At 52.8% G+C, this 12,444-nt stretch overlaps 1 protein-coding gene across 4 annotated transcripts in view; it reads left to right on the top strand.

Moving 5' to 3' along the window:
- Positions 1-8,233, top strand: part of UVSSA (UV stimulated scaffold protein A) — a 32,380-nt gene extending 24,147 nt beyond the window's left edge. For all 4 annotated transcript variants that reach the window (XM_065914010.1, XM_065914008.1, XM_065914009.1 and 1 more), the window contains exon 14: positions 546-8,233. Coding sequence is in view for 3 of the 4 variants with exons in the window: in XM_065914008.1 (XP_065770080.1) it covers positions 546-639 (94 nt within the window). In the remaining variant the exon portion in view is untranslated. The remainder of the gene's footprint in view (positions 1-545) is intronic.
- Positions 8,234-12,444: the final 4,211 nt, after the last annotated feature.

The following is a 12,444-nucleotide window of genomic DNA, read 5'->3' on the forward strand; positions in this document are numbered from 1 at the left end:
TGGGCACGGGAGTGGTTACATCTAGGGCATCGTGACTCTGGGCTCACGGCTGGTTCCCTGTGGCTCGGCCGGGGTGGAGGGCAGGGTGGCTGCTGACGCCGGGAGGACTGTGGCCTGGGGCGTTCTCCCCGCGCCCCCCAAGGGGCCCAAGGGGGCTTCCTGCGGCAAGCTGTGTGGCCTGCAGCGTGCTGTGTGAGAGGCCGCGCCGCCTCCCAGGCACAGGTGCCGCCTGTCATGGGAGCCGAGTGGGGCAGCGACGCGCACACGGGCGGCGTGTCTGCTCTGGGCGGGGGCTGCTGCCTCCGCCCACCAGACTGCTGGGGGATTGCGCTCTCAAGGGCAAGATTGGGGTCTGGAGGCCGCCCTTGGGGCTCAAGGAGCAGTGGGAGATGTGCCAGGCCGGGCCAAGGCGGGCGCCACGGCGGGGGGCTCCCACGTGGTCCCGAGTGCAGCAGCCACCCAGCACCGAGGTCCCGCCAGACTGCAGCTGGGGGCCTGGGGCCCGGCCGGCCTCCCTGGTCACACCTCGCTGTGCTTCCCCGCAGGGCAGCTGTGCAGAGGGTAGTCACCGCCATGAACCAGATGGACCAGAAGAAGCACGAGAAGTTTGCAAACCAGTTTAACTACGCCCTGAATTAGGGCCAGCCCCATCCATGGTCCCCTGTGGTTGTCAGCGCCTCCTCTCTGGGTGCCTGGGTGACAGCAGTCGTCATCCAGTGTGTTTAATGCGAGGACTTGGCGCACACTCTAATCTAAATGTCCCAGAGGCGTGCAGTTCCTGCTGCGGGGACCTCGGCCAGCGCTTACGGGCCGCCTGCCTGGTCGCCTGGGGTGAACCGGGCAGCCTGGCTCCCAGGGGGCGTCTTGTACGGCCTGTGTGCTTTGTGACGTGGTTCAGGGTTGCTCAACGTCCGGGACGAGTGCAGCCCTGCCCTGCCCCCAGTCTTCTCCCCTTCTCTTCTGGGTCTGCCTGCGGGACGTTTCCTGTGCCTGGAGTCACAGCCCCACACAGCCCTGGGTGTGGCTGCCTTCGTGGCACAGCGTCCTCAAGGCCGTCCCCTCTGGTGCTGTCAGCGCATCGTCCTCTTAGGTCCAGATGACGCTCCACTGTGTGACAAGACCACGCTTACCCGTTCATCATGGACATGTGGGTGGTTTGCACTTTGGGATTATTACAGATTCTGTTAATGACCATTTGTGTGCAAGTTTTTGGGTTTATGCCTAGAAATGAAATGGAGGGGTTATATAGTAACTGTTTAACTTTACTGATGAATTGCTGAAATGTTTTCCAAAGCAGCTGCACCATTTCCATCCCTACCAGTGCATCTGGGGGCTCATTTCTCCATGTTCTTGCCACACTTGTTATCATCAGTCTTTTTAATTTTAGCCATCTTAGTGGGTGTGAAGTGGCATCTCATTGTGGTTTTGAGTTGCATTTTCCTAATGATGAATGATGGTGAACATCTTGTTGTTCAGTCGCTAAGTCTTGCCCGACTCTGTGACCCCAGGGACTGCATTGCGCCAGGCCTCCCTGTCCGTCACCAGCTCCTGGAGTTTGCTCAGACTTAACGTCCATTGAGTCACGATGCCATCCAGCCACCTGTGGTGAGCATCTTTTCATCTTCTTTGGAGAAACATCTAGATCCTTTGCCCATTTTCAGTTGAGTTGCTGTTTTGAGTTGTAAGAGCTCTTTGTGTTTTCTGGATACTAGACCTTTATGGGATTTGTGATTATTTCCCCCCATTCTACATTTTCATTTTCTTACAGTGGTCTCTGAAACACAAAAACTATGAATTTTGATATCCTATATGTCTGTTATTCATTTTGTCACTTGTGCTTCTCACATCATAGTTAAGCAGCGGTTGCTTAATCACAAGTCATGAATGTAATTCATGTTTTCTTCTAGGAGTTTTATGATCTTGCTCTTAAACTTAGGTCTTTGGTGTGGATCAACCATTTTGAGTTAATTTCTGTCTGTGCATCATTTGTGTGGATATCCGGTTGTCTCAGCATTATTTATCAAAAAAATTGTTCTTTCTCCCGTTGAATTGTCTGGGCACCTTTGTTGAGTGTAAGTTGGCACAAAGGTCTGAATCCATTTCTGGAGTCACTTCTGTTCCCCGACCTTGTGCTGTTACTACAGAGTCTGGACTGATGCAGCCTCGTGGGGAGTTTTGAAAGCCTCTGACTTTGTTCTTTTTAAACATTGTTTTGGCCGTTCTGGGTCTTTTAGATTTCCAAATAAATTTTAGGATGAGCTTGTCAATTTCTGCCAAAAAATAAAAAGGTGTCTGAGATTTTACGGATTGCGTTGACTCTTATGCGAGGATTTTTTTCAACAGTAAATACTTTGGGGTCCCACATGAGCTGTGGTTGGGTGAATCCTCGGAGGCAGAACCACAGATGCGGGGGGGTAGTACCCCCAATCCCTTTGATGTTAGAGGTCAAATGTAATGTCGTCTTAAATTTTAAACTTAGTGAACTTAACAGCATCTTTCCATATACTTAGGTTTTCTTTGTATTTTCACGGTTTTGTAGTTTTTCTTATACCAGGTGTCGCGTTTGTTAAATGTATTCTTAAATGTTTTATTCTGTTTGATGCCATTGTAAATGTAGTTCTCTGAATTTCGTTTTTGGATTGTTCACTACTAATACCTAGATATTACAGCTGATTGTTTTACATTGATCGTATATCCTGAAAGCGCTCAGCTCACTTACTAGTGCTAATAGGGCTGCATATTCGTGTATAGATTCCTTAGGATTTTTTGTACATACTGTCAAGTCATCTGCAAGAGAAAGTTGTGTTTCTTCCTTTGCAGTTTGGATTCCTTTTATCTCTTTGTCTTGTCTAGTTGCCTCAGAGCAAAGCCAGAGAGAACTGGAGAGAAGAGACATCCTCTTCTCGTGCCTGATCTGAGAGGAAGAGCTTTTGGTCTTTTTCCACAGAGTGTGACGGTAGCTGGGCTTTTTGTAGTTGCCGAGTAGCAGGTTGAGGATGTTCCCTTATGTTCCTAATTTGTTGAGTGTTTTGTCATGAAGGAAGTTGAATTTTTGTCAAATGCACGTTCTGTATCTATTGAAATGATTGTGTGGTTTCTATCCTTTGTTCTGTTGATATGGTATATTACATTAACTGCTTTTCATGTGTTGAACTACCCTTGCATTCATGGAATAAATCCCACATGGTCAATTCAGTCGTTTGTATATTTCTAGAAATCTGTCCATCTTATCTAGGTTATACATACAGTTCATAGTTTTCCTTTATAATCATTTATGTTTCCATAAGGTTGATAGACTAGAGATCTGTTCAAGAAAACAATAGCAAAGGAACATTTCAGCCAAAGATGGGCACAAAAAAGGACAGAAACAGCAAAGACCTAATAGAAGCAGAAGAGGTGGAAAGAATACACAGAACTGCACTAAAAAAAATCTTAATGACGCGGATAACCACGACGGTGTGGTCACTCACCCAGAGCCAGACATTCTGGGCTGTGAAGTCAAGTGGGCCTTAGGAAGCACTGCTGTCAGCAAAGCTAGGGGAGGTGATGGGATTCCAGCAGAGCTATTTAAAATCCTAAAAGATGATGCTGTCAAAGTGCTACCTCAACATGTCAGCAAACTTGAAAACCCAGCAGTGGCCACAGGACTGGAAAAGGTCAGTCCTCATCCCATTTCCTAAGAAGGGCTGTGCTCTTCTTAGTGTTTAGACCACCAGGCAGTCGCGCTCATCTCCCATGCTGATAAGCTAATGCTCAAATTCTTCATGCTAGTCTTCAGCATTGCATGACCTGAGAACTTCAGATGTCCAAGCTGGGTTTAGAAAAGGCAGAGGAACCAGAGTTCAAATTGCCAACATTTGCTGGATCATACAGAAAGTGAAGGAATTCCAAAAAGAAAAATCTACCTCTGTTTCATTGATTGCGCCAAAGCTTTTGACAAAGTGGATCATAACAACTGTGAAGAACTCTTAAAAGAGATGAGAATACCATACCATCTTACCTGTCTCCTGAGAAACCCGAATGCCACTCAAGAAGCTGTTGCTTAGAACCTTGTATGGAACAACGGACTGGCTCAGGATTGAGAAAGGAGTGGACAGGGCTGTTTATTTTCACCCTGCTTAACTTACATGCAGAGCACACCATGAGAAATGCTGACTGGATGGAGCACAAGCTGGAATCAAGACTGCCGGGAAGAATGTCAGCAACCTCAGATATGCAGATGACACCACTCGTGGCAGAAAGCAAAGAGGAACTAAAGAACCTCTTGGAGGAGACTGAAAAAGCCAGCTTAAAACTAAACATTAAGAAAACTATGATCATGGCATCCGGTCCCATCACTTCATGGCAAATAGGTGGGGAAAAGGGGAAGCAGTGGCAAACCTCTTCTTGGGTGCTCAGATCACTGCAGGCATGAAATTAGAAGATGATTGCTTCTTGGTGTGAAAGCTGTGACAAACCTAGACGATGTGTTAAAAAGCAAAGGCGTCACTTTGCCGACAAAGATTCAAATAGTCAAGGCTGGGGTCAGGCTATGGGCTTTCCAGTAGTCATAGACGATTGTGAAAGCTTGACTGTAAAGAAGGCAGAGTGCTGAAGAATTGGTGGTTTTGAACTGTGGTGCTGGAGAAGACTTGAGAGTCCCTTGGACAGCAAGGAGATCAAACCAGTCAATCTTGAAATCAACCCTGAATACTCATTGGAAGGACTGATGCTGAAGCTCCAATACTTTGGCCACTTGATGGAAAGGGCTGACTCATTGGAAAAGACCCTGATGCTGGGAAAGATTGAGGGCAGGAGGAGAAGGGGACGACAGAGGATGAGATGGTTGGATGGCATCACTGGCTCAATGGACATGAACTTGGGCAAACTCCAGGAGATAGTGAGGGACAGGGAAGCGTGGGTGCTGCCAAGTCCATGAGGTCGCCCAGAGTTGGACACGACTCGGTGACGAAACAACAAAAGCAAGGGTGATGGCGCTGTCGCTTCTATCATTCCTGATTTTAGAAATGTGAGTCTTCTCCTTCTGTTTTCTTGGTTAGTCTAGCTAAAGAATTAATCAAATTTATTGATCTATTCGAAGTTGTCCTCTATTATTTTTCATTTTTTGCTTGGTTAATTTCCACTCTAACCTTTATTTCCTTGGGTTTTTTGCATTTATAATTTTTCAGTTTTGTCATACTTTCTTCAGTGGAAGTTTAGCTTAGTGTTTTGAGGTCTCCTTTTTAATGTAGATGTTTATGGGTATAAATTTTCATCTAAGCACTGATTTAGCTTCACCCTATACATTTTAGCATATTGTGTATTCATATTTATTTATTCTTATTTTCTAACTTCTCTTGTGATTTCTTTTACCCATTGTTTATTTAGGAGTTTGTTGCTTAATTCCACATGCTTGTGAATTTCCCATTTCCTCCCGTTCTTTGATTTCTGGTTTCATCGAGCACGTCCTGCATGCTTTCATTCTTCAGGATTTGAGGCTCGTGCTCTGTCCTGGAGAGTCACGTGCAGCGCAGTGTTCGGCGGGTGGTGGGCGTCCTGTGGAATCTGTAGGTCTGGTTGGCGTCTGGTGCTGCTCAGGTTTCTTTTCCTGTTGATCTTTACCCCAGCTGTTAAATTAATTATTGAAAGTGGGGTGTTGAACTCCAACTATTGAAGTTACGTTTCTCCCTTTTCTGTCAGCTTTTGCTCCATGTACTTTAGGGCTCTGTTGTTAAGGGCGTACATGTTTCTGTTTGGTATTTCTTCCTGAGGGATGGACCTTGTATCTTAGAGCACAACCTTCTCTGTCTCTAGTAACGTTTGCCTTGAAGCCTGTCTTGCACGATGTGAGTGTGCCTCCTGTTGTTTGCATGACACATCCTTCTCCAGCGCTTTACTGTCATCCTCTCTGAATCTAAAGTCTTTCTTATGGATGGTATGTATTTGATCATGTTTCTTGGTCCGTTCTACCAACTCTGTTGCTTGAGTGGAACATTTAATCTGTTTACCTTTAATATAATTACTGATAAGGTAAGATTTATGTCTGCCATTTTTCTTTTTTTTCTACATGTCTTTTAAAACCTTTCTCCCTCTGTTACTGATTTCTTGTGTGTTAAATAACTGTTTAATTCCCTTGTAATACTTTAATTCCCTTGTGCCTTTCATTATTTGTAGGTAATTTTTTCAGTGGTTGCCTTGAGGATTACGATGAACAACTTAATACACTCTAGTTTGGATTAATGCCAGCTTGATTTCAGTGGTTACAAAGCTGCTTCCTTAGAACTCTGTTTCTCTCCAGCTCCTTTCCACTGTTCTTATCGTACAGGTTGCATCTTACGGGTTGTCAGCCCATCAGCGTAGGAGTGCGATTGCTGCTGCATGTAGTCGCTCTTTAGCTCAGTCGGAAAGGAAAAGGCTCGCAGGCGTGTTTACACTGTCTTACCGGCCCTGAGGCTGCTTCAGCCGCGCCCTCTGTCTCCTTGAGGATCTGAATCTGCCCACCGTGAACTGTCTTTGTTGTTGTCTCTTTGGGGATGTCTTCATTTCTTCATTTTTGCGTCGTTTTGGTGGATATGGAATTCTTGGTGTAACAGTTTTTTCTTTCAACACTTTGAATGTCTCATACATATCACTGCTTCCTAGGCTCCAGGGTTCCAGGCGAAAAGGCAGCTGTCAGTCTTTCAGAGAAAGAAGCCTCTACATACCGAGTTGGGTTTTCCTCTGCTTTCAAGATGCTCTGTCTTCACCGTCCTGCTGTTAACTACAGGCTGTCTAGTCTGCGGCTCATTGTCTGTGTGCTGCTGGGCTTTGTTGAGCTTCTTGCTTGTAGACGTGGTTTCTCTTTGAACTTGGGAGATTTTGGCCATTGTTTCTCCAAAGATTCTTTCTGCCCTGCCCCTCTTTCCTCTTTGAGGACCCCCGTCATGTGTGCACACTGGCCTCTCAGGCCTGTTTGGTTTTTTTTTTTTTTTTTTTCATTCTTTTTTCTGTTTCTCAGACTGGACCTATTGACCTATCTTCAAGGGCCTAGATTCTTTGTTTTGCCAACTACAGTCTGGTGTTGAGTTGCTCTAGTGAGCTTTTCATTTTAGTGATTGTACTTTTTCAGTCCAGAAAAAGTCTATTTTGTTTTCTTCCTTAATTTTTTCTTGTTATTGATACTCTATTGGTAAAACATCATTCTTGTAATGTAATTCTTTAGACGTGAATATACGGTGACTGACTTAAAGTACTTGTCTAGTAAGTTTAACATCTGGGCTTACTGCAGAAGAGTTTCTGTTGACCACTTTCTCCCTCTGTGTGTGGGCTCTACTTTGCTGGTTCTTCTTGTGTCTCTTTTTTAAGTAATAGGATGTGGCAACTCTGGAGATCCTCCCATCCCCCAGATTGTTGTTTCTGTTTGTTTAGTGTGTTTCCTGGACCAGTTGTGCAAATCTGCACCTGCTGTGCTTGGCCATGTGAGTCCTTGTCTGGCAGCTTCCTGATCAGTTCATTAGGTTTCCTCAAATGCTTTGATCCAATGAGTCTTGTAGTTTTGCCGACTAGCTGTGTGTGCATGCCTGTGCATGTGTGTGGGGTGTGTGCATGAGGGTGCATGCCTGTGTGCATGGGAGTGGGGGGTGTGCATGGGTGTGCATGTGTGGGATGTGTGTGTATGTGCATTCATATGTGGGGTGCATGTGCATGAGTGCATGTGAGTGTGCATGGGAGTGGGGTGCATTGCATGGATGGGTGTGCATGTGTGGGGTGCATGTGTGTGAGTGTATGTGGGGTAATTGTGCATGTGCATGTATGAGTGTAGGCATGTGTGCATGAGTGTGTGCACTGGGGGGGTGTGTGCACGGGTGTGTGTGCATGTGTGTGGGAGTGTGTGGGGGTGTGTTGGGCATACCTTCAGTGTCCTACTAGCCAGATGCTGACCCTGACTTGGTTTTCCCTTCATGAGTGTTTTGATTTTTGCTTCACAAGAAAGCAGCTTGTAGTTGTAGTTGATGTTTCTCTTAGGAGTGAGAGCAAGCAGTTTCCATATGTTAAAGCAGTCTTGTTTATCCTTTTCTGGGAATTGTATTCCATACCATTTGCTCATTTTTCTGTTAGTTTATTGGTTTCTTATTAAACTGTGGGAACTCTTTATTCAGTGAGAAAACAAGCTGTACATGATGAGTTGCAAATACATCCTAATTTTATCTTCTGATTTTGCTTACATTGTTTTCTGCCATGTAGATTTTTTAAAATGTAGTTGAATTTAACCAGTCTTTCACGGCTTCTTCGTTTTATATTCCTGGGGCCATGGGGCTGCTGTGGGGTGTGGGGTGGTGGGGTGCGGCCCCCTTGCCCAGTGCAGACTGACTGGCCAGCCAGGGAGCAGCACGGGGTGGCAGGAGAGAGGACTGGCAGGGCCGTCACAGCGGCCGGGAGTCAGGGGTCAGAGTTGGCTGCACAGAATGGAAAACTCCAGTGACAGAGCCTCGTGAACACCAGGGTTTAACATGCTTAAGTCCTAAGGTGGTGCTCAGGTTGGTGAGGAAACTGCACAGAGCCACTGGGCTCCATGCCTTCCCAGCATCAGAGCACAAGGCCTGTATCCCCAAGACTGTCTCTTGGCCCAAGGTGGCTGCTGGAGCCCCAGCCATCACTGGGTCTGCACCTTAGCCTCAGCCACGTCCTGTGAGGAGCCTCCTTGGGAACGCCTCCAGCAGCAGCAGACACTGCTCATGTCAACTCGGCCAAACCTAATCCCCTGGGAATGTCCAGCTGCCCAGAAAGCAGGAGAGGGGGTCCCTCTCCCAGGGATCAGCACCCAGCTACCATCAGCTCTGTGTCCTGGCAAAAGAGTGGTCACTGGCCGGCAGGGGCTTCTCCAGAGGGGCCGCCACGCCACTGTCTGGTGCGGGGCGGGACAGGGCACCTGCAGTCCCGTGCACACTGTGCCCCCCGAGTGGCAGTCCCTGTGTTCCTGAGGATGACCTGTTACTCTCCTGCCCACCCCTCGGTCACCCGCTTTGTCCAGCCTTGCCCTTCCCCATGGAGACAGCACACCCTCCAAAAAGCCGCAGGTGGCCAGGGACGGTCCCTGTGAGCTGAGTGACGTTTCAGTGGCCCAGGAGGGAGAGCCAGGGGCCACCCTGGGCAGGGGTGCTCAGTCACGCTGGCTGCCCAGGAGCAAGGGCACATGGTCACAAGTGGGGAACGGGGTGGGGTGGCAGGGGCTCCAGCCACTGAACGACGGGCTGCACCACTGGCGTGGGCAGGGCTGGGCGCCAGGAGAGCCTCGCTGCCAGAGGAGGGGCCCGTGGGGACGAGGACAGGAGCGCCTGGGCTGGGGCAGCGGTGTTGGGGGGTCCTGGGCAGGGAGTGAGATGGGCCCCCCACCTCAGCAGGACAAGCGGGGGTGCTGGGGCCCCGAGAAGGAAGGAGCGGGACAGGCCGCCTGCCCCGGTGGAAGGGCGGCCCGTGTGGACAGCCTGGAGCTTTGGCTCCAAAAGAAGGCCGCACAGCAGGCAGCCAGAGGCAACTGTGAGGCCAGGTGGAAACAGCGGGGGATGGGAGGTGACGGCAGGATGGGCAGGGGGCACGAGCCTGCGGGGGGGGGGGGGGGGGGCGGGCATAGCAGGCCAGGGCAGGCTGCTGGCCAGGCGAGTGCCCCTGGGCGAGTGCGAGGGTAGGGATGTCCCCAGCACACCCAGACGGAACAGCGCTGGTCAGAGGTGGAGCAGGTGGGCAGGGAGACAGGTGAAGCTGCTGGGTGCTCTGTGGGGGTGGGTCTGCTGGCAGCCCCCATGCCCACTCCCCTTACCACGCATGGCATGGGGTGGGTGCGGGGGTGGGGGTGAGGGGGGCAGGTCTCACCAGCTAAGAAACTACACTTCCCAAACTCCCTTGGCTAGGAGTGATCAAGTGACCAAGTTCTGGCCAATGAGATCTGAGCAGCTGATACAAGGGCTTCTGGAAAGCTCCTTAAAGGAAGCAGTTGCTCCCCCTCTCTCGTTTGCTGCCTAGAACGTGGGTGTGATGGCTGGAGCCTCACCCTCCATGTGTGTCTGTGAAGACGAGGCCCAGCCCAGCCGAATGGGGCAGTGGGAGAGTTGGACAGAGCTGGTGCCCCAAGAACTCTGGGAAAGTTCTCCAAGCTGGTCCCCCAAGAACTCTGGGGAGGTGTCAACAGCTGCCCAGGGCCGCCAGCGGCCAGCATTCCCTCACACAGGAGAAAGAAAGTCTCCTTCAGTTTCCATCCATTGAGCTTTTCTCTTTCACGCAACAGGAGACGGGGGCAGTGCAGGGAGGGGAGCCCCAGGGGGGCTCTGGGTGCCTGTGCGCGTCTGGGCAGGGAGGGGCCGTGTCTTGCCTGTTCCTCCACAGGATGAACTGCGTGGGCACCATTCTAGGATTGGGGGCCGGGGCTGGAGGAGGGCCTCCCCAGAGTGCACCCAGATCCTGGGCTGAGCCTCACGGCACTCACAGCAAAGTGGGGCCACAGGGGGACAGGGATAAGGTGCCAGGGGGGCCAGCACGCCCCTCTGCCTCCAGCTCAGGAACCCCAGAACTGGGCAGGCAGGGGCCCCCGAAAAGCCTCTCGGGGGTCAGGCTGGTGGGGACAGTTTGAGGGTCCCCGGGGAAGTGGCGTCTGCACCTCTGAGTTCCCTGGGTTCGTGGCAGATTCTGATGACCTGTAGGAGAGGGGGCGGGGAGCTGGGCCTGTGAGCGCCTGCAGAAGCGGGCAAGGGCACCTGGGCTGGGCCAGGGCCCCCCCAGCAAGCCCCACACGCGCCAGGCCTGTTCTTCCCAGTGACGCGCCTGCCCCCGGGGTGCCGGAGGCTCAGACAGGCTGACACGGGTCCATCCCCACAAGGGCTCAGCACTGAAGGGCGACCTCAGGCCCAGGGGAGTGACAGGGAGCCCCCACTTCCGCAGCGGGGCGGCCTGCGCAGGTGCCGTGGGACCAGATCGGGGCTAAGTCTGGGGGCCCCAAGGAGGAGCGGAGTGTGGGAGGGGGGCGGGATCACTTCCTGCCTCACGGCTTCCAACCTCCCCCCATCCTGAGCCCGGGCTGGTGATACTGCAAGGTCCAGAGGTGTGGCTGCCATGTGTCTGGGTGACCTTGTGAGTGTGGGTGAGAGGTCGGGTGGGGAGAGGGAGCCCAGAGCTGCTGCCCCTTGTGCGTGAAACTCCCTCCTCCTTCCTGCCCTCGGTTCCCCAAGGTGGGCGTGGGGAAGGCGGGCAAGGGGTCCGGGGTGGGGGGGTGGGGGTGATGGACCCTGCCCCTCCTCCGCAGTCCTGAGGGGGTGCCCAGCGCCAGAAGTGCAGGCTGCGGCTTCTTGCTCCGCAGCCCCGGGACCTTGCTTGGGCTAAGCGCACAGTGACCTGGGAAGCTTGAGGCCAGGAGACTTCAGGGGCCCCAATGTCCGCTGCCTGCGCCCTCGGGAAGCCAGGCCTCGCCGGTGAGACTGGGGGCGCTCACACTCCACACCCGCCCGTCCTGAGATTCGGACCTCCTGGCTGCGTGAAGGTTGGGCAGAGGATCCCAAGGGTGCTGACCGCCAGCCGGAAGGTTACTGCAGAATTTCTGCAGCACCGGCCCTGTGCAGGTGGGGCGCCCGGGGTGGGGGGTGGTGCTGCGGGTGAGGAGGGAGGCCGAGGCCAGGGTGGGGGCTGCAGCGCAGTGCGGGGCAGTTCAGCCACCCCATCCAACCCCCGCCCTTCCTCCACCCTCTGCCCACCAGAGACAGCGAGGCAACGCGGGGCACCCTCCTCCAGCCCCACCGGCCGGGGGTGGCTGTCACCCACTGGCCGCAGGGTCATCCTGCTCCACCACCCCAGCCTCAGCCCCAGCCCTGGCCCCGCGGTCGGTGACCAGCACGGGGAAGAGTCCCTCTGAGAACACGCGAGTTGGTCACGGAGAGGGATGTCCCCCCGCGGGCGCAGGGCTCGGCCACGGAGCAGCCGCGGGGCTGGGCAGGCACACGGCCCCACCACTCACTGTCCAGCGACCATGGGAGACCACCCTGAGTGCCGGCGGAGGGGACCCCATCACTGTGCCGTAGCGCCCGCATGCGGAGCCTCGCCTCCTGCCTCCCTGCCCCCGCGCTCCAGAAGCCGGCAAGAGGGGCTCGGTGCCGGGCTGCGGGCAGAGAGGCGCTGCTGCAGGGACCCCGCGGGCTGGGCTCAGGCGCCTCCCGGGGAAGCAGCAGACGCCCCCGCCACCTCGGCAGGCCTGGCGCTCAGGGCTGGCGGGGCCGAGGCGCAGCGAGGCAGGAGCACCGGGCAGGGGCAGACCCAATCCCTGCCGCAGCCCCGCCAGCCCTGGCAATATCCCCGCGACTTTCCTCATCCCGGGCGCCCCCCGCGGGGGAGGGGAAGAGGAGGTCCGGAGGTTTGGGGACTTTAGGAGTAGGGAAGGCAGGGGACCCGGTTCTCTGGGGCTGGAGGCTCCACGGCGAAGGTGCCCAAGCACGTGGGGGAACTCGG

Source organism: Muntiacus reevesi, chromosome 22, assembly GCF_963930625.1.
Source record: "Muntiacus reevesi chromosome 22, mMunRee1.1, whole genome shotgun sequence".
NCBI classification, from domain to species: domain Eukaryota; kingdom Metazoa; phylum Chordata; class Mammalia; order Artiodactyla; family Cervidae; genus Muntiacus; species Muntiacus reevesi.